Here is a 27,015-nt window from a genome sequence, read left to right as displayed (position 1 = left end):
CAACAGTTCAAAATGCTTTATACCATAAAAACATAATACAGTAACCAGTCATGCAACAAACAAACTTTATGATTTGTCAAACGCCATCATCAAAATCAAGTCAATATGCTTCGAATATATTGCTCAATGTTCTAGTTATTGACTCTAAGCTGGTGGATTTAGTCTGGATTTAAAGGAACTCAATGTTTTGGTTGTTTTGCAGTTTTCTGGAAGTTTGTTCCAGATTTGTGGTGCATAGAAGCTAAATGCTGCTTCTCCAAGTTTGGTTCTGGGGATGCAGAGCAGACCAGAACCAGAACGAGAAAACCTGAGGGGTCTGGAACGTTGATACAACAGCAGCAGATCTTAAATGTATTGTGGTGCTGGGCCATTCAGTGATTTATAAGTAGAAGTATGTTAAAGTATTTTCTTAGAGCTTCTGGGAGCCAGTGGAAGGACATCAGAACTGAGGTGATGTGTTTTTTCTTCCTTGTTTTAGTCAGAACTCGATCATCAGCTTTCAGAATCGGATGCAGCTGTCTGATTGATTTTCTATGCAGATCTAAGAAGTCATATGCAGTGGCATAATAACATGATTGTGTTTGAAAATTATTCATAATTCTTAAACATTTCAACATATTGTCACGTTACATCAAACTTTAACATGTTTTCTTTGGATTTCATATGCTAGACCAACACAGATTTTTTGGAAAGTTGAAGGCAAATCAAAAACACCTTTCAGAAAGTGTTAGAATCAAAAATGTGAAATGTGGCATTAAATCACTTTGATACCCACTAAAAAAACTTGAAAAGAAGGTGAAAGTATATCCCGGACAAGCCCCCATTTTGTTTCAGCCAGGCTCTAGGATCATAACAAATAAAGGGAAGCAACGCATAGAATAATTTAAAAACTGATTTATTTAACCAGTATCATGGCTGGCTAGAGAAAAAGGGGCAAGGAGAGGGAGCAAGTGATGAGAACAGGTGGTGGATCTTAAACTGGATCTGAAGCTCTTCTGGAGACACTGACCAGCTGCCTCCAGTTCCAAAAAGCACAAATTAGGAGCTCTTAAACACAGATATGTTACAGCAAGGCCCAGAGGAAAGGCCTTGGGCCTTGGGCCAGTCAGATGACACCAGATTTAGTGATTTTATTAGGTTTTTTTAGGAAAAAAATAAGGTCATTTGGTCTTGCATGCTAAACTCTCGTTCCATTCACTATGAAGCATGATGGCCGCTCCATCTTTTTTCTGCAAAGGTTTTATAATTTTTCTTCATTATCTTCAAAAATAAAATTAAATGGGAGCCTTTAAAAATGATAAAATTCCTGAACAAATGTACGTTTTTTTTAAAGGTCATGTAACATTTGCGGCTCTAAAGGAGTCTAATTCAGCTGGATTGGAGGATTATATGGATCTTAGGATCACAAAGGTTGCACATTCCTGGTTTAAATCAAAGCACATTCAGGTTAGAACGGCCCAGTCAAAGTTCAGAGCTAAATCCAGTTGAGAATCAAAGAAGAAAGGGTAACAGTAACGCTTTTTCTACGTCGTGCATAAACAATTGTGCACTACTTTGTTTTTGTCTGCTAACTTGTATGCAACTTGAGGTTGTAACATGACACAACATGAAAAAGAGCCAAGAAAAACTCCCCATCTTGGAGTTGAATGCAAAAAACACTTGGAGGTCATCTTAACCTTCCTGCTGCCCGGTCCTCCCTCCCCCTACTGGACAGCAGAGGCGTCAACAAAATCCAGAAAGTAAAATCTTGTGAGGGGAAAAAAGGAAAAAAGAAATGAAATAAAATAAGAATTAATTTGTTGATAAAAGCCATCTTGCTTCAAATATTCACTCTAATTTCAACCACAGTCATCGATTAACAATTTCAGTTCATCCACAGGTTGTTTTTATTTTTTATTTTTTCCATAAAACAACCCCAACCCATAATCACTCCATCATGTGCGGTTAGACCTCATTTCACAGCCAGACGGTTATCAGCCGCTCGCAGACACATTCAACGTGAAGTCAAACAGATTCTGTATTTTGTCTACAGCTGTACCAGAATCGGCCTTATCAATAGTTGATGATCTCTTCTTTCATAGTTCTCTTTCACTCCGACGTTCTGTGCCTCCCCGGTGGGAAGAGCGTTTCGCTTTTGATTTAAGTCTTGATGCAGCCCTTTAATACTGGCTTTCCCGGGCAGATTTCTTTTTTTTTTTTTTTTTTTTTTTGTGCTCAGGGTAAACTGGGAGCGAATCTCTCTCTCAATTAGTGCTAAATTAATACCGGAGGATTTAATAACACAGATGCCAGCAGCCTTTAGATCCCATCCTGCCCTAGGGGTGGTTAAGCAGGGTTGGTGGGAGTGAAAGGGGGGGAGGGTGAGGGTGAGGTGGGTGGCGGCGGCGAATGACTAGGATCAATGTTCACACTGATGGAGATTACACCAGAGGAGAGGCGACTGCTTCTGCTGTCTGGCTTCTTTGACCAGAATGGGATTCGAATCATGTGTGTGCGTGTGTGTGTGTGGATAAACAAAATGGATGAAGGATGGCGAAAAGTGTGTGTTTGTGCAACGCACACGCCCTCGCTCTGTGCTGTCATCTGGCTCTTGACTACGACGGCCCAGAGTTTCTCTTGTATACATATCTCCATAGTAACAAGGTTGCAGTTGACATAAAAGTATGCTGTTGCTGTAGCAACGGGGAAAACTGATTTGGCTTTACTGACTTGTATATAAGTGTGTGTGTGTGTGCGTGTGTGTGTGTGTGTGTGTGTGTGTGTGTGTGTGTGTGTGTGTGTGTGTGTGTGTGTGTGTGTGTGTGTGCGCGCGCTTCAAAGGTGTTGAGTGGGGAGGAAAAAAAAGTATATGTCTTCCTGTTACGTGTTTGTGCGTGGAGCAGCTTGTGGAGAGGTGATTCTGGCAAGGACGGCTCGCCTTGTCTTCCTGTCACTGCTCTATGCTTAAGACAGCACACTCATTAACCCCTCAAACCCATTCCCTTCCTCTCTCTCTCTCTCTCTCTCTCTCTCTCTGTCTTCTCTTTTTTTTTCTTGCACACACAGGACAACTCTGACATGCAAACAGACAAACACACACACATGCACAACCCCTCTCCCCCACCCAAAAACACGCATGAGTGCGTAAAAGGGGCTTGAGCATGCGAGCGCCGCGTCGGTGTGGAAATGAGGGCACATCTCTGCAGACTTTTACTCTACCTGCCAAGAGCCCGGGCTTTATCTGAAGCCGCAATTACAGAATCTCTGTAATTTCACTCAGACTCTTGCCCTTTTTTTTTTTTTTTCCTTCCAAAGGCTTTTCGCCAAGAATATCTGCATGTGAATACACCTCTCTCTTTCTCTCTCTCTCCTCCTCTACCTGTTTATTTCCTTTGAACCGCGCTTGCAATTACAGGCTGTAAGATATGTTTCTGTTATACTGCATTGTGTTTTTTTTTTACTTCCTTCTCACTGTTGGAGGAGAGCGAGGGAGTCACCCAAGAGGACGGGGGGAGGTCAAGTTATGGTTACGAGGGACAAATCAAGATCGCTCTCATGAGGGGAAGGAGGATTCGTAAAAACGGCACCAAGTTAACATTTCCATCAATTCCCAGCGGTGGAGATTAATACGACGGTGGCCTATTTGTTCCAGTGGCTGTATTTCTGGGTCATATCCAGGCAGATGACAAGATGGGGGTCTGGTTCGGAATAAAGCTCGCCATGCCGCGACGCGTTTATGTGTGTGTGTGTGTGTGTGTGCGTGTGTGTGTGCGCGTGTGTGTGTGGCAACTCAAAGTTGCGAGCGTGAGAGCGAGCGAGTCTGGCTGTTGCCATGGCTTTGTTTACAAACAGGATTCTTCTCCGCGCTGAATGACATGCCTTAATGGCAAGTGTTGTTGCCCTCAGTCTTGTGGATCAGCGCCGGAGATCAATGTGGTAACGGAGCGACGCACGCACACGCCCAAACACACATCGACGGAGTCAGCGATATATCTCTCAAAGCCTCTTATGAAATCACAGCAGAGAGAGAGAGGCAGTTTTGTAATCCGAGACTTGCTGTGAAGTCTCTCTGCGTCGCACTTAAGTGTGTCACCCCCGAACTTAACCTCACCCTCGTTCAGACGAGAGGCACTCCTTGATGTTTTTACGTTTTAAACGGTTACAGCGTTTCAGGTGAGGGTGAAATTGCCTGGTTAAAAGTGTTTTTTTTTTGTTTGTTTTTTTATTAAATTGTGCCCACCAGAAGATTGCAACATGTAGATTTTTTAAATGTCATACATCTGGTATTTCTCACAGAGATTGCAACATGTTGTCCTGCAAGAGTGACCACAGCCTTTTCCCCTTATTTGGTGAAAAATGACTGAGTTTTGGAGCCCGGTTTCCAATCGTTGGTTGTTTTCCAATCTTTTAACCAATTCACATTTCTTTATAATATGAAAGCTAAATGCATTCAAGCATTTTTTTTCTGGCCTTCCTACCCACTTTGTCTTGCATTGCAGGAGCAGAGGTGACGTCACACTGTGCGAAGCTGAAGAAACAATATTTTACAAAGATTTATTTTTAAATTGCAATTTAAAGCTTGCTTGTCACATGTTAGTGATTAGAATGGTGGCTAGAGCAGTAGGGGTGTAACGGTACAACCTGTCCCCGATGAGACAATAACGGTCCGCGAGAACGAGACGTCATTGTAGCAACTGTTTTCGGAGAGCTAGCAACCACTTGGAGTAAACATTTTACAAATGGCCAACTGAGTGCTTAGTCAGCGTACAATTATTCAGTTCGGAGAGGTGCCGCTAAGCATCGACGTCATTAGCATCATTAGCAGCTAACGGTAGGGTAGCGGCGATATTTTTCCAGGGCTTCGTGTCTAGTCTGTCACTTTATCGCCGTTTGATTCGCACAAGCAGTTTTAGAAACAATAGAACCGTGAGGGTTTCTTAACTTGTAGACTGTCTGTACATCTATCAGCTGACATCACTGTCTTATCCTCAAAATAAGCACTTAAAACATAAGAGTCAGATGTTGGTTACAGTGAGACTGACTTCGCTTTGGCAAAAACGTTGCTGCGTTTCATTATTGTGAGATCTCACACCTTTGAGATCTCGTCACAGCCTCAGATGTTGGCGTAACTGAAACGTTGTGGTGCGTGTGTGTGTATTCTCCAGCATTTCCAACTTCCTACCTGTTACGTGTGAAAAGTCTTACTCTCTTAATCTCTTCTGCCATTAGTGCCACAACAGGAATCCATGTCCTAAAAATGGCTCTCTCTTTCTCTTGCATCTTCCACGCTAAAGGGTGTTAATAGCACAACCTTTTAGAGCTTAGGTATGGTGCGTTCACTGACCAGTTGAGCCAGAAGTTGTGCTTTGTCCTTAAAAGGCCCTCAGTGCATCTCTAGTGCCTCTCATATGAAACGTTTTGAAGCTGTGGGCCACATCTTCATAAAAAAGGGAGTTCTTAAATTTCATCAAGATCTCACTAGTCTAATTTTTTTAGACAAAAGTTTCCACTGTTGCAGTCGAGAACAAGAACATAGCCAAATGATCTTAAAGACACACTTCATAGCATCTGTAATGGATGAATCTTCAGTCCACCCCTTTGTTGAATAAATTAGATTTGGCTGGACTTGCTATGTCTTGAAGCTTTACACACAAACTAAATGAACAAAAACCCAGAGTAAGACCATTGTAAAAGTAAATTTAAAAAAAGAACTAAATGTGTCTTCAACTGCAGATTATCAGAGCCAGCTGCTGTTTCCAGTGAAAGAGCTCATCTATGCTCTCACACCTGCCCGACAACAAGAAATTTAATTAACCACACAGTAAACATAAGAAAGCATTTAGTGCCTAATTAGAAAAGTAGTAAACCCAGGTGTCGGTGGAGAAAGGGTGTTAAAATGCTCCTTGGTGCTTGAATGACAGACGGCTTCCTGTTGATGACCGACACTGTTGACTTGGATTTTAAATAAAGCCGTCGCTGGTTATACAGTGTTTATGGAAAGTATTCAACCCTTTGTATGTTTTACTCATTTATTGCTTTTACAAATCAATCAGTATAAACAAAATGTGGCTTTTTTTGACAAATGTACAAACTTTGGGCCACTGTTGAATTATATCAGTCCCTTTAAAAGTGTTCGATATTTAAGCAGTCACTTATTTTATGGCAAATATTTTTATTTAACTACAGTTATTTTGAAGAAATCTGGTTTTGTTGTGACATTAAAGTTTCTGTTTTACTTTTTTTGTTGCAAAAGCCAAATTGTGTTGGCATGACTGATTTGTAAAAGCAATAAAAAAGGTCAAACATCCAAGGGAGTGAATTGTTTTTTTAATAGGCTTTGTAACTAGTTCAAATTCAAAAGTAGTTTATGTATCCAGAAGGAACATTAAATAATTAATAATAATAATAATAATAGTTAGATGACTGAATATAATGATTCATTATAGAGAATTCATCAGTTTTCCAACTTCAATTACAAATTGGCAAAGAAATATTAGTATATGGCAAATAGAAGACCAATATGTTAAAAAAAATGCATTAAAAAACTTTTTTTTCAGTTCAGTGATTGAGAAGTTCCCTTTTCCATCAACGTTTCCATCAACATCAAAGTGCTGCATAGTTGAGAAATTATAGGAAAAAGAAATTTAAAATTTTGTAAGAAATAAAAATCTGAAAATTTGGCTAGCATTTGTATATAATCCCCTTTTAAGTAACCTTCTGTAGTTTTTCTTGCACTCTAACATGGACATGCGCTGCAGCTCTGACTGTTTGCTTGTGGGCAGTGTTGGCCTGCAGACAGATGAATCATTTGACCGTTCTGGGGTCATTTTGCAGAACAGAAACCTTCCCACCCATCGTAAAACCGCCACATAGAGCAAAACATCCAGACTCCGACTGCTGGCGACACTTTGTCATCGGATCACACAAAAGACTGTGCTCTGCTCTCATCATCTCTCACCTTCAGCAAGTCAGACTGTCCAAGCTTGGCTGTAGGCTGTTTTTTCTTTTGTTTTGTTTTTTCCTCAGCTTATTGCATATGGAAATGATTCCCTACCATAAAGATCTAGTTCTGAATCTATACAAGTCTTTCTTCTCAGTCAAACATCCTCCTCTATGTATTTAGGAGAAACCTTCCAGAAATTTGAAAACTCCTGGTTGCTCATTTTGACATTTTTTATGTCGTTGCATGTCGAAAACCTCGTTGTTGCTATACGTTCCGTCTCGCCCAAAGGCTGCAGTTTAAACATCTGTCAGCGGCATCAGTTCCACATAAAAAAGCAACATGTTATCAAGTATTTAGGAGTTTAATTCAGTCCAGGCTCACTATCCATTTTTTATGTCTATTTTGGCTGTGATGTAAGAAACTTAGCAGCACTTAAACTTTACTTCACACCACATGGGCCTATTCTTGGTACGAGCTGAACAACGACGGACTGGATCTGACACTGGAAAAGTCTTCAGTCCCTAAAAGCATCTGCAGATTTATGTGTTTTTGCATAAAATGTCATTAATAAAGAATGAAAGGCGAGAAGAATCTAATCATACAAGTCAAATTAGAACTTTACACTGCAAAAAACACACCCACTCAGTATTTTTGGTCTAGTTTCTAGAGTAAATATCTTAGTAGACTTGAAATAAAACAAAACACCTTAAAAGTAGCTTTTTAGCAGAATACGGTGGCTTGTCTTAAGTAAATAATTACTTAATATTGACTATTTCACTTGTAATATGGGGAAAATTTGTTGTTAAAAGTGAAATAACCTGTAGTGGAAATAGTACTTTTTCATCAATACTAATTATTGGCTTAAAAAAAGCTCCTATATTTTGCTCAAAAGTTACTTTAAAGTTAATTTTATCTCATTTCAAGTGAGATATTAGTATATTTGTACTAAAAACTAGACCAAAACTACTTTAAGATTTTGTGTTTTTACAGTGTATTTCCACAACCCTCCTACTTTACAAAAAGTCACTTTTTTTCTGAACAATAAACATTAAAAACATGCCATATTCCTGACTACCAGGAAAAAAAATATTGTCCTATCACCATTTTTTTTTTAAATCCCACAGTCTTTTTAAGGTAATAAAAGGTTTTATGCACTTACTTTGTCTCTTCCCATAAAATGTGTTGAACGCCATTTTATGAATTAGAAAAAGGTACGTACAAAAGTCCCATCCCTTCACATGTGGTATCATTGAAAAGCCCTAAATGTCCTCTCCAGATACCAAAAGGAATTAATTCAGTAGAATGCAGGGGGTGGCAGATATTCAAGTTTAGAAATGTCCTCTACAGAGGACAAAAATGAACTACTGGTAGTCAGGAGGATATTGCTCAGTCATGTGTCTGATCTGTGCTGCACTGCAGCTGCTGTCTTATTTTAGTCCTCTTGTTTATGTGTATACAATGTGTACAATAATGGTGGATCCTTGTAGCACAGTGATTTTAATCAGGGTTTGTTAAAGCATTTCCGCTGCCTGGGGGTGTCATTTATTGAACCTGTATGCAGTTGTAATAATATAGATTGAGTCATGTTGTGCAGATAACAAAGCCAGTTATTCTGATGCTTGCATTTAGAGTTTAACTGTGTGTGTGTGTGTGTGTGTGTGTGTGTGTGTGTGTGTGTGTGTGTGTGTGTGTGTGTGTGTGTGTGTGTGAGTGATCTGGGCTTTACATATTATGTCTAATTTCAAACAGAGATTAGGTGCTAGCAGTAAATCCAGAGCTGGAGAGGCAAAAGTATTTGTAGCTGTTGTTTTAGTGGGAGAAGTTACTTTTTCGTAGTAGTGGATATTTGTTTTATTGATTATAATTTATCGGAATAAATGAAAAGAATTTTGATTTATTGTTGTCTCAACAAATTTCAATTAATGGTGCTAAAAAAAAACTGCCAGCATTGTGGGAAGTTATTTTTGCTATTGCTTTTTTTTCTCTCCATTTCTTCCACTACAGCGTCAATAAATATTCCAGAATGTGATTAAATGCTTTTACTGTGTGCAGTTTTTCAGTGGTGTTCTGAATCAGCCTGCTTCAAATTTCAAGAACAGTATTTGTGTTTGCCGCATTGTGAATGCTGTGCCACCTAAATGATTTAATCAGAACTTTTAGCATTATCACAATGTGGTACCACAAAATATCATAACAAAATTAAAATTCTTTGTCGCCAACCTATAGTTTTTAGTCATTTTTCTTTCACCAAATTAAGACATGACTGCCGTATGTCAAATATGCGAAGGTTGGCATCAAGAATGCAATGTGATACACTTCATGAAAGTTCACAGAATAAGTCAAGAACAAAAAGGCCAAGGTGAGATCTTCTTGGTTTGCTATCGTTGTGGTTCCATCAGCATCTGCAGCGAGTATTTTTGAACCGAATTGAACTTGCTCAAAGGATTAAGCAAGCTAACTGTAGGTTGGCATGATTATTCAGCAATATCCACATAGGCTGAGAATTGAAAGCTCAGTTGTCTTAAAAGGCTTCTTAAGTGTTCAATTTAACATTTAACTAAAACTCGGCGAAGCCATGAAAAATTTTAAGAGTCAAAATAACAACCGCAATTATCGCCATCAGTTTTGCGGGTTAGCAAACAGCTTAAGTTGGACCCACAGAATGACTCATCCCTACTGCAGGCCCCCTGTAAGCAAAGCAATAATGACAGCTCCTTTTAAGGCCGCTCCTTTTAAGTTCGGATCATTGGCAGTGAAAACCCAAGCGTGTCAGATCCCGTCTAGATGTCGGTGAATGTAATATCTTCCATGTTTTACTCTGAATTTCATGTTGCCGTGCAGAAATCCCCGATTCGAACCTTGTTTTTCATTTCTTCATATCTTTTAATTTGGGACTATTTTCACATGAGGATTTATACATTATTTACCTACTTAAAATAGACTGTTTTGGTGATTTACTGTAAACCAATTCACTATTGTTTGCACTTATTCCATTGTGTTGCTTAAAACTAGCTAAGCTAGCTGTTTTTGTTGTTTTGGCCATTATTTCAGCTCTATAGCAAACCGGGCTCATTAGATGCTTAGCTTGATGAAACTGCTAATATAGAAAACATTGAATTGTATCTGTTTTTTTCATACAAAGTGCTCAGAGAGAGGACTGCTACACTTTTTCATAGTTCACTGAATATGTAGCAGCTGGTTAGCTTAGCTAAGCATGAAGATCAGCAGCTCGCCTCGCTCCGTTCAGGTATGGCATAATTCGATGCTCGTGTTACTCTCAGGGGTTAACAAATTTGCTTAGGTGTAAAACAGCAAGGCGGCACTTTACAGAGCTAACCAACCTCTAAGTATCACATTAGACAAACAGTTCAATGCTCTGCAAAAGTAAGCACACCCCTTGAAATTTTCCACATTTTACTTCTGGTGGAGTAACACAAAGTAGTGCATAATTTTAACTGAAGAGGAAAAACAATGTCCCATTTTGTTTTTTTGTTTTTTCCAATTAAAAGCCTAAAAAAATATGTTGTGGATCTGTATGAAGCTGCCCATGTGGCAAATCATATTTCACCCCCACATGAGCCAGATAATTTAATTTTGCTCTTGTTTGACCAGCACACGTTCCTCATGTTTGATAAGGTTTATGCCGGTTGTGAAAAACTCCAAACAATAGCAATGTTTCTGCCCAAATGTCATGTGAATTTTAAGCAAATTCTTTAAAATGTCTCAAAAAATAGAAAGAAAATTCAAATTAGGCATGTTTTCATTTACTGGTTTGCAGCAAATCAACCAGGCTTTCCAAAACGTAGTTTTGTCAGATGTTGACATTAGTGTTGCTGTAATAAACAAGAAGTGGCGGTTGCAAACCAGCATGTACCACACATCTCAGAAAAATGGAAATAAGTTTTCAGGGATGTGTTGCTGTCAGGTAAGGTGTAATTGTTCCCTAATGTTAGCTAGTATTAGCGCTGTTGCATGTTTTATTTAACGTAGAGAAAGAAATATGACTTCAAAATGTGCACAAAAAGTAATTGATGGAAACACGCCTAGTGTCGTCTTCTTGTTACTTAACAAAGACCAAGGAATGCGTAATTAATAGTTCTCTAAACAGATACTCCAACCAAAACTGTACATCTGTTGTGATAAGATCACTTGTGAAGACAATTTGATTCTTTTCGGGGTATCAGAACAAAGGGGAAAGAACCAAAAAGTCTTCACCTTTCAACTTCAAGGTTATGCATGCCTCTGTGTTGCTTTGTCAGTTTAATCCCAATAAAGAAATTAAAAAAACACAAGTGTTTGTAGCTCTAATATAATGAATGTTCAATAGTCCAAGGAGTTCAAAGGCACTTTCAGCTAATTTCTTTCTGTAGGTGTAATTTGTCAAACTGTCCCTTTAACCCAGAATAATTCTAATTGGGTACAGATGACAAAAGGACGGGCTAATCTGAACAGTCTTAGCCATGGTGAGAGATTGTGACAGGTTTGCGACAGAATAATCATGCATTCAGGAATGCAGTGGCAGGGCTGTGTGGTTGCTACCAGCAGGGTCAGTGGCAGCAGGACTTTTTAATATCTCCCATTTCCATGGGAGACCAGCCCCCACAGCTTATATAACACAGGAAACAGATGTTAGCAACTCACAATCATCCCTCTATCTGACTTTTTCTCTGCCCCCTCCCCGCCTCTCTCCTCTTTCTTTCCCCCCCTCTGCCTTCTAAATCGTATCATAATGTGTCCCAGACATGCCTGTTTTCTTCATCACCTGTATGTTCCAGGACATAAAAGGACCGCTGCTCTCGAAATGAATTCTCAGCCCGTTCTTCTTCTTTCTTTCTTTTTTAAAGTTGTCTATAAAGTCTAATGCGCTGCCTTGTCAGATTTAGTTTCATACTTTATCGGGTACGTCTCAAAAGTAAGGGGCAAACCTTCCAAAGTGAGGGGATTATTTGTTGTGTAATCCTGCTCATTCGCTGCATGGTGCTGCGGTTATGTGACTATTTTCAGGAACACGTTGGATGTGGAACACAAATGAGGACAAAAAGGAGAAAAAAAAATTGCTCATCCCGACAGAGGATGGAAGAGAGGAGATGGACAGTTGTTCCAGTTGTTCTTATTAAGCCTGAAGTCTTCAGAAACCAATTCCTGACATCACACGGGCTGCCCGTATCTCAACTTTATGACATTGTTTGAAAACGCAAACTCCATTTTACCTTTGCTTGCTTCCATAATGATGCCTGTTGCCAAGGCGACTGCTATAACCCAGGTTACGGACCCTTCCTGTGAGATGCACCGTGTGATTGGCCTGGCGGCCGAGAAGGAGGGGGGTCCGCGGTTGGAGGAGCGGGATTGGCTGGCTGGTTGGCAGAGGCGAGGGCCCCCCAGCAGACAGACATTCAGGAGAGAGCATTGATTTAATCGGTCGGCAGCCCAGGCAGACACCACTCACACATATAGATACATCTACACAAACACTGGCAGTGTGGCAATGTTGCGGGTTGGGGGGGTTTGGTAGATTTTGGCCCAGTGGGGGTCACCTCTGTGGGAGTTTGTGTATGTGTGTGCAATATCATGCTCTCCAGGAGAAGGCGTCGCTGGCAGTCATAGAAGCACTCCTAGGAGCAGACCATGCTGGGTAATATCACACTCCTCAGGGAACTCACGATGCACACACGTTAACCCACACATACAGTACACGCACAGTGCAAGGCTTGACACATATGGGCTGCATTCAACACAGCTGACATAACAATGCAAAGACCCAGACAGGGCAGTTGCAGACACAAATCAGCATATGCTCTATTAGCTTCTTAAATTTTCTCAACGTTGGAGGGCTGAAGTTGGCCGGATCATGGGTTGTTGATTCTGCTACACAGGAGGGAAGCAAGGAAATGAGTAGAGGCTCTGCTTGGTATTCACACAAACGTCCTACTGAGCCACTGGCCACTAGACTAGGAGACATCTTAGCTGTGCCACAATATACAGTAAGCAGGATAGTGAAGGATGGTAAAATAGTAAATGATGTATAGTGCATTATCAAGTCCAGATCTCTTCACACTATGTTCAGTTATTCACACATTCACAAGCTCATAGCGACAAGCTACTAGATAGAAGCCACAGCGGTCCTGGGGCAGTCTGACAGAGGCGAGGCTGCTATGCATCGGCACCACCGGGCCTCTGACCAGCACCAGCAGGCAAGGCGGGGAAGTGTGTTGCCCAAGGACACAACAACAGAGATGGACGGACTGGGGATTGAACTGGCAACCCACTGATTGTATCGGTAGTACAGTCAACTGTACCCATGTGAAGTTTGCTAATCCCTCCTGGAGCTTTAACTCAATGGTCAGATAAAGCAAAGTTGAGGTTTGCTCTGCAACGATGCATGAATATACGGGAAAGAACCTCCCACATATTCGTACATGCGGGATGTATGAATATGCATCCCACAAGAACCAACTGTTCAACTCCGAATTGAACAGTTGAGAGAGTCGGTACTGTTGAGCTGAAACCTGGAGGACAAGCAAATTCTCAAACCAGAAAAACCCAAACATTCCTGAACATATGTTTTAGAAGAATTCTCGGTATTTGCTGGCCAGACACTATCAGTAACATCAGCCTACAGGAAAGGACTTACAAACTGTCAGTAGAGGCAGAAATCAGGAAGAAAACATGGAGTTGGGTAGGACAGACTCTACGCAAACCGCCAACCAACACAACAAGACTTTCAGGTGGAACCCCTGCAGCAAGCGAAAGAGAGGCCGTCCAAGAAACACCAGGCGAGGCAGACATAAAAAAGATTGGCTACACCTGGAACCAACTAGAACGAACTACTGAGGACTGAAATCTGGGGAGTTCTACCTTTGGCAGCCCATACCCTGGTGTGGTGAAGGACAAAATATTTATTAGAACAAAATATGGATTATTTTGACAACTTTTTCTAAAACAGTGGATAATCTAAGGAGATTATGCAACAAAAAAAAAAGTAGTAAAAGACTGCTTTCTTTGTGTAATGCCAGCACTGTATTAGGTTGAAGCATCTGTGGTGGAATCATGTTGATTAAAAAGAAAGACTGGCTGTCTTTAGACTGGCTTACAACTGTATTTAGTCTTATATTATCAGATATATCTCTAGTGATGATAGAAAATGCATGGCGGGTTTTCAGAACAGTCACGACTTAATGCTTCTGGCCCATGTGTCACTTCCCTCTTTGTAGATTACTTGTTGTATTTCCAGACAGCAGAAGTCTACAGCCACTTTTGCATGTCGACATCTACCCAGCCCCCGCACCTATCATTCGACAGCGTGCCACAAAGCGATCTGAACACAACGACTTACATGGTGTTCATCCTTCGTCCCTCCACGCTCAAAACCTGTTTGATTTTGCCACTTCCACACAGAGAGGGCTGGTAGATCCACAGACGGACAGAGTGTTTGCACTGCTGCCTTTCTCTGTAATCTATAGGCTGGCTTCCTTTAGAGTATGAGCTGACAGCTTCATTAGGAGAAGGATGGGGAGGGAGGGTGCTTTGATCTAAAAATACACACAGTTGTCGCCTCTGGAGTGGAGAAAGTTCAAGTTTTCTGATCTTATTCAAAAAGCTTTGTGTTTTGTCTTTGTTGTTTTGTTTTGGGGGGTTTTTCTTCAAGGAGAGGCAATGGGAGAACGCAGCTCTGGCATTGAGAGTGTATTGGTTTTCATCCCTCAGAGTGTTGTCTATTTGTGGAACATGAGTGTTTGGATGGCAGATGTGATCTGGAATGGGTTTGGGCAGTAAGACTCAACACACACCGTTGTTTTTCTCAGTCTTTCACTCGGCAGGAATGCAGAATTTGTTCTCTGTACAGGTGGTTTGGCTAATAAGGGACGTTCGCTTCTCCACCTGGTGGCTCCGGTCCGCGTGATGTAAAGAATCCAACATGCTTTAAGGGGTTTTACTTCCAATCTGATATCTCTCTTGTTTCTTCTTCTCTTCCCTCTCTCAGAGCATAGGCAAAGGCTCCCTGTGGTCCATAGATCCGGAGTACAGGCACAACCTGATTCAGGCGCTGAAGAAGACGCCATATCATCCTTATTCGCCCAGTTTGGCCACACCTTCCACCTCCCCACCCAGCCTGCCTCAGGCATTTCACCACAGGTAAGAAACCAAGAGAGAACAGCTGAGATCTTCTGTGACTTTAATCTCCTTTAGAGCTAGATAAAGGTTGTAGAGGCCTTGATTGGAATTTCTCCATTTTGTACCTTTGTGATTGTTCTGCCCTGTCACACAACTTGTTTTACAGTTGACTATTGAGCCAGAAATAAATAATAGCTATGCGATAGTGTGTTTTGCTTCATGACCAGGTTTAGCTTGGTGGGTAAACAACTTGTGCAATTGTCAATCCACCATAAACTCAACTTCTCCTGGGTCCCAGTAGACCAGAAAGGTGTGCCACTAACCTGGTGCAAAGTTTGTTTTGCAAACTTTGCAAATAAATCCTAATGTATTTCAGTTGGTCTTTAGCTGACAGAAATACACAAAGTAGCACATAATCATGAAAATGATGCATGATTTTAAACACTAGAACCACCTTCCTGGTCTTTTTGGGGCATGTCTGACTAAGCCGGTCACAATAAGCAATAACTCAATAAATCACATGATAAATTAAACTGAGTCACAGTTTCCATTTGCATTCTTGTTTGTGTCGTTCGCTTAATCTTTTAAGAAAAGCTGCCCTTTAATATTAATGAAACGGCGTCATTTTGAGAAATCCTGCAAACATTTGTTTTTTTGCTGAAGTCCTAACTGGCAGTTTTGCATGTTTTTCCTGTTTGAGCCTCATGATGAATCTGTTTTGAAGGGCAATTTAATTTGTTTGTTACAACTTAATAATCCTTTTTATTTATTGCTTTGTTTAATTATTGAATATTTAAAAAATGTCGTCCAGTTCCGGTGTTAAATGTTCTTTGGAAATGAACATTTATCGATCTGTGAGAGTGTGTGCTTGAATTCTTATCAGTATACTAATTGAAAACGGTCTCAAAACAACAATATCATCGTTTATTGCAATAATCTTTGAGACAATATATCATCCAGCAAAATACGTTATCGGCTATGACTAAAACTAACAAAACGTTTTTACCATTGTTCTGTGTGAAATAACTCAAATCAGATTTCCCAGCCTACCAGTGATTCTGATGTTGATTTGGTTTTGGACTTTGACTGGGCCATTCTGACACCTCCATATGCTTTGATTTAAACGATTCAGTTGTATGTCTTTCTGTATGTTTTGGTGTTAGGTTAGGTTTTCTCTCTGGAATATCCTATATTTGATTTGATTTTATTTTTTTTAAAACATCACCACATCATAAATCTATCAACACCATGCTTTCATAGAACAGCTGTATTTATGGGGAGATCAAATGACCCACAGCTGGACTCTATGTACAAACTAGAGAGACTCGTCAAGGCATTTTGGGTATTTTTTGTATTTTTATTTGTAAAAACAAATAAAAACCATGCATCTTTTTTATACCACTTCATAATAATGCTCATATTTCTTTCGTTCTCTAACATACTATGGCTTAGTCAAGATGATGGATTACCTTGACCTTTGGCTGGTCTCTTACATGGTACCACTGTTATGTTTTCCCATAGTTTTACATGAAATGAAAATAAACTATTTATTTCTAATAAGAAGTAGAAAATCAAACAGCTGTACCTGATAAAACAGTAAACCACACCAAACATACTTATTAATTAGTAGCTAGTGTGAACTAATCTGCCAATATATGAACCCTCTTTATTTAACTTTTTTTTTAATTATGAAGGCATTTTTTATTAAGTGAAACTAAAACATGAACGTACAAAGTGCAATTTTCTGCTTAAATGTTGCAAAAATATAGAAAGTATTACTCGAACACTCTTGTAATGCTTTAGGTAATGACTGAGTCCTCTGACTCTTTCATAAATAAAAAGAAACAACACATTCTGGAGGAAAAAAGTTAACTGAAAGTTTGAATCAGTTTCACATGTAAAACTGATTTTACTCTACTTTCACATGTAAATGTGCTTCAGATGTTTTCATTTGGAGCAAAAGTTTCCAACTACGACACCAGATATATGGATTACAGGTGGTGGGGTGAAAAAATAAATAAATTAAACCCCGCTTTTCGCACGATAAATGACTCAAGTATACATTTCTATTAGAGTGCGTAGAATTTTTAGTGGATCTCCAAAAATTAAAGACCACCGATCAAATATGCCGTGCCAATATCCAATTATAACATAAAACCTACAGCGTGCATTCACCTCCCTGTCTCCCATCTGTCGCTGGCGCTCTGCATCAGCGCACTCCAGGCATTGGAGCTGACCTGCTCCATCCTCTCCTCCTATCCTTTTTTTTTATTTTTATTTTTTTGCACGCTGCTTTCATGCAACAACAGTCCTGTCTTTCTCGCCCTCGGGCGCATCTCAGGTAAAGAAGAAGGGGGGGAAAAAAGTCCCTTTTTATTCTTTTTTTTTCGGCACATGTTCGCTCCATCAACCCCTCCACCCCCCACCACCCTCCAACCGCTCTCTGCCGCATCTCCTCCGGCTTCTTCTACACCTCCCTCTCCCTTTTTTCTCTTGTCTCCCCTTTTAATGTCCCGCACACACCCTCCCGTTCTTCCTCAGGCATACAATTGCGACCGGCGAGGCAGCCTCCTCTTCATCTTCTTTATTTATCCCTGCTGTAATTCATCTCTTCTTTCCACTCTTTCCCCCTCTCCCTCCATCACTTTATCATTCAATTAAATCCTCCTTTGTCTACGCTCACTTTTCCACACCGCGCAGTGAGAGCATCCTCTCATCCTCGCTTTATGACCTCTCCACCTCCCTCCATCATCCCCCCTTTTGCTAACTTCTCAGTATCCTGCACCTCCATCTATCCCTGCGGATATGTCAGAGAGAGGTACCATTAGTTTTTTTTCTTTTTTTTCCTTCTTCTTCTTCTTCTTCTTCCCTTTCACTGTGTCCAACCAGCAGCCCTCCAGCCCCCCCCAACCCTTGCCGCCCCCATCCAGCCGATCTGGGCAGGTTGGCTTGCAGAGCCAGCGGACTGTGTAAGACAGAATAATTGGTTCACCATAAAATGTAAAAGTGTCATTTTGAACAATGAGGTATGGGGAAGTGGAACAAATTGGAGGCTGGATTCGGAACATGGAGGGGTGCAGGGGGATGAGGCTGTTCATTTGCATTCTGACACACACAGAGGGGAAGCGGGAGAGAGAGAGTAAGGGGAACTGGAGGTCCCCGTGTGATGCAGCACCTGCACTCTTTCTGTGTGTGTGTGTGTTTGTACTGTATTCACTTCAGTTACAGTACACAGTTATTATATTTATAAAACGTCCTTCACAGTGTGTTGTAATGTGAGATGTCTGGCTCTGCTTGGGTTTCCACAAACTCCAGCGAACGGGTTTGTGATGGAAGTCAGCAGTGAAGAGTTCCTTTTTAATCGCGCTTAAATGTTTAGATTTGACAACAAAAGGTTTCAAATAATGATTTTATTTACTTATGTGGGGAAAAAGTTGTACAAATCAGCTTGGTATTATGTGAAAAGTAGCTTTAACCTAAACCAAATAGCTGGTTGTGCCACATTTGGTGGCGGGTACTTACACCAAGTGCTAGCTATCACCGGTAATGAATATATGAATATTTTATGTCGCTGTTGAAAAGTTTTGGCACACAGTTCCTTATAAAAATGTTTTGATTCAACCACAATCAAGACATGTCGACTGCATCTATATCTGGACTTTAACTGGGCCACTGTAAAACTGTTTTGTTTTTTTTCATATTGAGGCCTTTAGAAGAAGAGTTACACTGGAAAAGACAAAATATTACTTTGTATTTTTTTGTTCATATCTCAATATACTTGAAATAAGACACAACTTACTCAATAGAAACTTTTCATCAAGACATGGTAACTTAAGCCAATAATTCTTTAATATTGTATTGAAAATTCCACTGGCAGATTATTTTACTTACAAGACATTTTCCCCATCTTTTTTCCCATAAACCAGTAGTAGTAGTAATAGTAGTAGTTTCTTTTAATCAATATAATGGATTCATTGACTTAAAATAAGTGCATTTATCTTGCTGAAAATCTATTGGTAAGTTAGTTTTTACCAGAACTCGACGATCGCAGTGCAGGTTTTGCATGAGACAAGATTGTCTTCTTGTGAAGTTACTCAGTATGTGGGTTATACAGCTTTCACTGTTGCTAGGTGCTGGAATCAAGGTGTGTAACCAGAGAGGTTGTGAAAGGTGTCTATCAGCTAGCGAAGAAAAGACAAATAGACGATTGTGTAGAATTTGCATCTTAACTTACAGAATCACGTCTTGTGTGATTGCCATCCAGACAACAGGTCATCTCTTTCAAAGATGACCTGCGAGAAACTCCAAATAGGACTTCTTAAGACCTTCCAACAATGGTTTTCTTCTTTCAAAAAACCCAGATTCATCCGATGAGACTCAACAAGCAGTGGAAAGTCTTACAGAGGAAAACCCCGACTGTACATCCTTGTATCTGTGCCTCTCTGCTGTCCGTACAGGGTTGTATTCCAGTTGAGCTGCTCCTCTCTGCCTCTCACTGACCGGTAGCTTTCTCAGCTTTCGGGGATGGAGGAGTTGATAGTTTGAGATGGTAATTTGAACAGATGTTCTCCCCAGCACAATACAGACACTGCTGAGGCATTTCTGGCTAAAGCAAAGCTGAAAGGGCGCTCTTGCACGTCACTAGCAATACCAAAAGCAGGTTCACATTGACGAGACAGACAGCTGGAGTCGCAAAGATTTGAGAGTACACTCGTATTTCAGTGCAAATGCACCCGCTTTTCTTAGTTTTTTTGATTGGCTGTTCTTTCCTTTCTGTTTCTGGGATTTTATCTTATTTATATGTTGCAAACCGCATGCGTTTTAAGTATAGGTTATACTATACTATGAATATGCTTATTTGTCGATTTCTTCTTAGAGCACACCAAAGTATTCAAAGGTAAATGCATCTTGGGAAACTGAAATACCCAAGCTGCTGTTGGCTGCCACTTGTAAAGCAGCCAATCCAGGAGTGCTTTTTATTTTCCTGATTGGCTTTTCCACCAACAGCGGAGGGAGATGAAGAAGACTGTGCATGTTAGCTCATGTGGCAGTGCTAAGACGGCTTCCACTGTGTGTACTAATGCATGTTAAGTTATACTTGGTGCTTCAACTATTAAAATAAGGAGTTAGAAGCATCTTTAGAAGGAATCTCAAGTATTCATGGATTACAATATTTCATCTTTTAATAGGCAGCTGTGGTACCCAACTTTTGGCGAATATTTTTATGTTTTACAACACTTCCTTGACACTTTTGCGTAATGTTATTATATAATTACTTCCTCTGTGGTGCTGAGCTATGAGCAACCAACAGTTGGACCTATCACAGCTTAAACCTCTCAGTTCTTCTAGTTTCGCTCTTGTGCATGTAGTTTCTCAGTAGTGACACCTACTGTTTAGGAAGAGTTCTAACAGTAACTATTAGTAAGCTGCAGTACCTTGCAAAATATTCATACTTGAATGTTTTTACATTTTTTTTTTTTCTAATTACAACCACAAATGTCAATGTATTTTATTGGGGTTTAGAGAACCGAGGTTGCCAAAAGTTTTGAAGAGGACAGAAATTATATGTGGCTTACCAAATCATTTTTGCTTTTGTGTTTGGCCCTCTTGACTTGGATGTGCCAAAATAAAACACTCTTAGTTAGTTAAATAGCAAACAGGTGGAGGTGTCAGGCGTACAGACATTAGGTATAAATATATACACTTTAGAAGAAATGCAGGATTTTTCATAGCATTTTCTCCAAATTGCAGCATCCCATAGAAGAAAGTGTATTCACTCATTTTATTTAAAAAATGTTGCATCTTTCTTTGCTTAAAACCCAAAAATAGGGATAAAATGATGGTTCCAAACACATTTCCTATAGTAGATGTTTATCATAAATAAAGATCATGTAACACTTGAGGCCCTGAACAAGTTTTATTTAACTGGCTCTTTTTCTATTACAAAGCTTACAGACTGCAATCCACCAGAGCAGTGACCCTAAGCTTTCACCCCGATATAAACAGGAATGATTTGGATCAAAGCAAATCTATGCACCAGAGTAGCCTAGTCAAAGTTCAAACCTAAATCCAATGAAGAGCAGGGGTACGGATACTTTTGTTTGCTCCATTCTGGCCTTTTAAGTTGTTTTATGTTAAATATTAGCTTCAAAACTTGCCTTTAGTTTGGAAACTGTAAGTCAACACGTTCAGGTGCGGTCTTAAGACGCTGGCCATACTCTGCCTAAGAAGTCAAGCTTGATCAATAGGAAATGATATCTCTCTCTCAAGAGCACTCACTCTGAAGAACAGCATGTATGAAGCTAAACGACCGTGAATGGTTGCGCTGCATGTCTATTACGTTAAGGTCAAGGACCGTCTCCGGCAGTTCAGCGCAGCAACTGATAGAGACGGATCATAAAGAAGGCGGGGGGCGGTTACGGTGGTGAAAGTTAAACCTGGACCGCCTCTTCTTCTTTGCTTCTTTGTCCTCTGTGTCCTGTATGGACCATACTACTGAGTCCTGCCACCCCCTGTACGACCCCACCCACCTGTGCCTGGAGGAGCAGCTGGATGTTTTCAGTCCAGCTTTGTGCGTTCAATGCGAGCATCATCAGATGGGTGTGAGTGGACGCAGAGAGAGAGAGAGAGAGAGGGAGGCAGTAAGAGACAGAGCATGCTGGGTAGGAGGTCAGCCCTATGGTGCATTCCTTCACACCCCATCAGCATCTGGATGAGAGGAAGAGGGGAGGGGGAAGGATGGATGGAAGGAGCGCGTCTCTAGGGGGAGGGGATGGTGAAGGAGCTCTCCTCTCTCTCCTCCTCTCTCTACTTTTTTTTTTTTTCCTTCCTTCCTCCTCCGGCATCCCTTCGAGGAATAAAAGCCGGACGAAGACGATGTGGCGGTAGTCAGAGGGCTGGTGGGGTGCGGGGTGGGGGGTTGAAGATGGCAGGGGGTAGGTTAAGTTGGCCGCCGTTGCGCCGCCGAGTCGTTTGCTGGGAGGAAGAGAGAGGGAAGAATGAGATGGGTGCGGGGTGGGGGTGGCAGGGAAAACAGACAGGCTGTTAGCGCAGGAAAAATATGTTATCGCCGTGGCAACGCAATGTGGCAACTCTCCATGGCAACAGCAGGTGGCTCAGGGCTAAAATTTGCGTTCCTTGCTGTTGATTTGCCTGTGCGTGAATGTGTGTGTGTGTGTGTGTGTGTGTGAACGTGGCTTTGTATTTGATACAGTTAGGACCATTTTTCTAACGAATACGACGTAGCGGGGACCGACTTCTCCTTGTGGGTCCCAAACACAAGGCCCCATACGAAGTACTGCATGTGCAGGTAACTGTTAGAGTTTGGGTTAGGCTGTAGAAAAGAATGGAAGTCAAGGAAAAGTCCCTGGAAAGATAGAAAGACATCCTATTTGTGTGCGTGTGTGTACACGCCTGCACGTGTGCCTCTTTCAGCTGCTTAGCCCAACATAAAACACAACTCGCATCACAAAGACAACTTGGCAGATGAGCGGAAACAAGTGCTGGTTTTGGACTTTCCAGCTTCTCCAGGTGTTTTCTCTCCTCTGTGTGTGTGTGTTTGCATACATTATAATAAACCTCTGTCCATGTTGTCGCTGACTGTGTTAGGGAGGGCAGCCTCTCCTGACTGCAGAATTGGGGGGAAGCAGTCAAACGTGCAGTATGACGGAGAGCTAAAGACTACTCAACCTGGAAAAGCTCTTCCACTCGCCCCCCTCCTCCTCCGTCCGTATCCCTCCATCTTTCTGTCTGAATTATGGCCTCGCCAGCAGAACTGCGCCCATTGTCTTCTCGCGTGACTGTGCTCGTGAGTGAAGATATCTCCGTCTATGTGAGAAATGCTGTCATTACCTCCCTCATTAGTGGTGCAATGATCACCTAAAGTGAGTCCCCAGCTTTGTGTGTGTGTGTGTGTGTGTGTGTGTGTGTGTGTGTGTGTGTGTGTGTGTGTGTGTGTGTGTGTGTGTGTGTGTGTGTGTGTGCGGTTGGTGCTTTTTTTTGGTACTGTTTCAATGGCTTCTTGAGGGTTTAAACTTGGATCTGGGTAAGGGGAATTTGATTGACTGTTGGCATGGGATTGTTTGAAATACAGCTGCACAAATCCTACATTTTCTGGCTGATTTCTTATCCCTGGTTCCGGTTCTGTTAGCCATGCTAAAACTGTCTCTACAAGTTTTTCCTGGAAAATTTAGATCCTTACCACAATATGAGACTACGTTCACACAGCAGGCGAATGTGACCGAAATCTGACTTTTTTTTTGCCCAAATGCAAACTACATCTGAATTTTTCACGGTAATCTGAAAGGCCCAATTTGGATCTTGAATCACCTTAAAACAAATCTCATTTGAGCCACTTCCATGTGTTTCAACACATACTAATCTGGTAAATAGTTTTCAAAGCGTCTGCAGTCTGAATGGTCATGTCGCCTTTAATCCGGCGTTTACGTCATTGGCATGAGACATAATTCTGCACCAGAAGAGGCCAGACGCAAGAAATTTACGTGTAAACAATGGCTGACAAAATTGTAATCATAAAATTATGAATGAAATTTGTTCCACCGATGCGCATCACATCACAATCCCACCACTCTTTGCTCTGTCTGTGCATCCAAACAGACTTCACTACAGAAACTGCAGTCAATGCTCCACAAAACACCGTTGCTACTAGTTTTGTTTTCTTTTTATTAGTTCCCTTTGTGTTTGTTATGATCTTGTGACAATAATATCGGCTCTAATTGCTAGATAAACTTTAAAATCAATCCATAAATGGCTTCATCCATTATTACCTACGTAAACAAGTTCTTATGTTCTTCTTCTCATGCTTGCAGGTCCTTTTGTGGTCGTAAACCGTTCACACAGAAGTCTGATTGCATTCACATTTCATTATGAGAATAACAGACTATTCAAAAAATAATAATTTTTGAATTATTATTCAAAAATAATAATTTTGAATAATATTCAAAATTATTCCGATTTTTTTTCAGCAAAAAAATCGGAATCAAGACCTGCTTTGTGAACGTAGCCTGAGAAAGGCTGCCGATATTTCTGAATGTGTTCTGCTGAAAGTCTTGCCTTCTCTTTCGCAACCTGAAGGAATGCCTCCCGATGTTAGGAGAACTTGAGTTTGCGATGCAATTGTTGAATACAGTAATGACCATATTGATTATAGTTAACCAACATTTCTTTTTGTGAACAAAAACGGCAGAGAAGATCTGTCAAAGCTTAAATACATTATTAGAAAGCAATATTTTGCTTATCCTTGGAATATTGCAACAATTATTAATACTGCTGCTAAAATAATGTATGTATTTTTATGGTAATAACGATATGTATGGCATTTACATGTTGTGGCTTGGTACCTGGACTAAAGCAAAAATATGAATTATACACGTGATAAATGTAATAGTTTTCAGGTGGTTGTTTCGTAGAAGTCGAGAAGTCGTTTTATTTTTTTATATTTATTTTTATTTATAGAGCCTGTTTCATTCACAGCGTGGGCAAAACAAAGATGTATCTATATGATAAAAACAAGAACAAATGAAAAAACAAAGTATGTTAAAAGAGAACAAATAGTTTGCCAAACAGAAATATTAAGTTATGTTGGTTTGAAGGACTTCAGAAAGTTTTGCTGATGATGATGTAGCGACTAGAGATGCATGTAAAAATCTTAGAAAGCACAGTTTCTTGAATAGTTAAAAATATTAAAACTAGTCAAATAGTTAAAAGCAAGAATAATAAAATAGATGAATAAATAATATTCTATTATATCAAATTGACTTTTTATTTTTACCTTTATATCATGTCATAATGTTATTCCTTCATCAAAAACACACCTGGAGTGTTGCTTTGATTCTGTCATGCGTGTTTTAGAAATCAATGAATCTCTCCTGGCAACCATACGGGGGTGATGAAAGCCTCCAACAGAGCAAAGAGCTGGAGCTTCTTAAAGAGACAGAGGCCTAATTTCAAGGCGTCAAATTGCGAAGTCAAATTTCTTTTAAGTGATGTTTGATATATATAGTGTTTTTATAACAACTGAAGGTAACATAGTTACTTGATTTGTGCCATGAAATGGCAACATGTGCCTGGAAAATACGTAATACTGCCCTTTTAACGAATGGCGTTTTAGAAAAGCACTACCACAATAGAGTGACAGATGATGCAGGTTTAGTATCAACACAATGGCTATCCTGTCAATGAGACAGGTGACTGGATTGGCAGCAATAGGTTGGGGAAGGGTAATTCTGCTTTCCTCTTTGCTCCAAACAGCCTCTAGACACTCTGACCTCTTATTGTAGATTGAAAGGATCTTAATCTGTTTGTATGATTTTGATGTAAATCCTTATAACCCTGGCTTACCTCAATGCCAACAGATAACAGATTAGTTTTTCCACGCTCGCTTCAAAATGCGTCACCCCGGACGCACATCGTTCCGCCTTAACCATGCCGTTAATGCACACGCGCCGCCGAGAGCCGGCCGCGTGCGAACGTACCGGCGGCAGGCGGTTGGAAGGGATTGGGAGTAGAGGGGGGCGCTGTCATGAGAAATTACCCCCATGGACTGCAGCGTGGAGGCTGTAATTCTCTGAGGTAATCACAGGGAATAATGGCAACAATGGGACACCCGGGATTCTAATCACTATAATCAGAAGCATTGGCTTATGGACTCAAATTCCTGCCTCGCGACGAAGCCGGCCGGGCTCGACTGGCTGCTGCCGCGAGCTCAAATGATTGACCAGTTCTCTCTCTCTCTCTCTGTCTCTCTCTCTCTTCCTCTTTCCTTCTCCTTCCTCTCCAGTCCTCCATTGTGGTCGGGGAGCCCCCTCTTCAGAAAGAACGGAGGAGTTCTTCTACAAGGTACGGTCTCACCTCCGCAAGTCCCGTTCTTGTTTGTGTGTGTGTGTGCGTGCGTGTGTGTGTGTGATCTCTCTCTCTCTCTCTCTCTCTCTCTCTCTCTCTCTCTCTCTTTCTTTTGTCTTTTTTATTCCCTCGCCCTCTTTCTCCCTTCTTCCCCACTCCACCTTCCACGGATGTGCCACCTCCAATCATCTCAGTTCCAAATCCCTTCTTTTTTAGAGGCGCACCTTGAGAATACCAAGCTCTGAGATCTGACTCTTGGCCTGCAGCCAGAAGAGGAATGCTTTTTTTTTCTGTCTACAGAAACATATTTCAGAGTTGTTGTTTTTTTATTATTTAAAAAAAAAGAATGAGACAATAAGAAACAAAGAAACCGGAGACCCCCTTTTCCACCGCCCTCTCCCCTCATTTAGCGTAACATATGTCCACTCTCACTTCCTTTTCCCTGTATTTTCCATTATTCCTCTCCTCCTCCGCCTCCTCCTGCGGTGGCTGGACGGCAGTTAAAATGGACATTCAATCCCAATCAGGGAGCACTCCGGGAGCTCGCCGGGCCGCCGAGCCCTAAATGGAGGGGGAAATGGATACATTAGGCGTCTGAGGCGAGCCCTCCATCGCCGCTAATAATGGAGTAGTAATGGTCAAGGAGCCGGAGTCGGAGAGAAGAGAGGAGAGGGGGGGAGCGCCTGAGAACCTGGACTCCCTCTAGTCTGAGTGATGACTCAACGCGGACAGACGGACAGAAAGGGAGGCAAGCGAGGGTTGACTTGGAGTGCAGTAAAGGACAAGAAATGTGTCTTTTTTTTCTTTTTTTTAAAGGAAAGAGTGCAGGAATGGTCAGGTGTGATGTTCAGAGGCAGCAGGGAGAAAGGAAGTTGTGACAGACAGCCAGAGGCAACGACAAGCAGAGGGTAGGAGGAAGGCGGTGGTGGGAGGGGTTGGGGAAGGGTGGTTAGTGGCCTCACTTATTACTTCCATCTCCCATTCCCAGAGCTTTCAGAGCTGCTCTGCTCTGAGCTGATCTGGCCTGAAGTCTGTCTGTCCCTGTCACCAAGACAGCAGCAGTAAGAACACAGCGACAGTCTCTGGGAGATGAGGCCCCATTCTGACAGATTACCTCCCTT

The 27,015-nt window shown here is 41.1% G+C and overlaps 1 protein-coding gene across 1 annotated transcript in view; it reads left to right on the top strand.

Annotated features, from left to right (window-relative positions):
• LOC103457812 (forkhead box protein N3) overlaps positions 1-27,015 on the top strand; it is a 76,055-nt gene that overhangs the window by 36,319 nt on the left and 12,721 nt on the right. The window contains exons 3-4 of the mRNA XM_008398224.2: positions 14,904-15,055; positions 25,833-25,891. Coding sequence (XP_008396446.1) covers positions 14,904-15,055; positions 25,833-25,891 — 211 coding nt within the window. The remainder of the gene's footprint in view (positions 1-14,903; positions 15,056-25,832; positions 25,892-27,015) is intronic.

The sequence above is a fragment of the Poecilia reticulata genome, linkage group LG21, assembly GCF_000633615.1.
Source record: "Poecilia reticulata strain Guanapo linkage group LG21, Guppy_female_1.0+MT, whole genome shotgun sequence".
NCBI lineage: Eukaryota > Metazoa > Chordata > Actinopteri > Cyprinodontiformes > Poeciliidae > Poecilia > Poecilia reticulata.
This window is presented reverse-complemented; position numbering and strand designations above follow the sequence as displayed.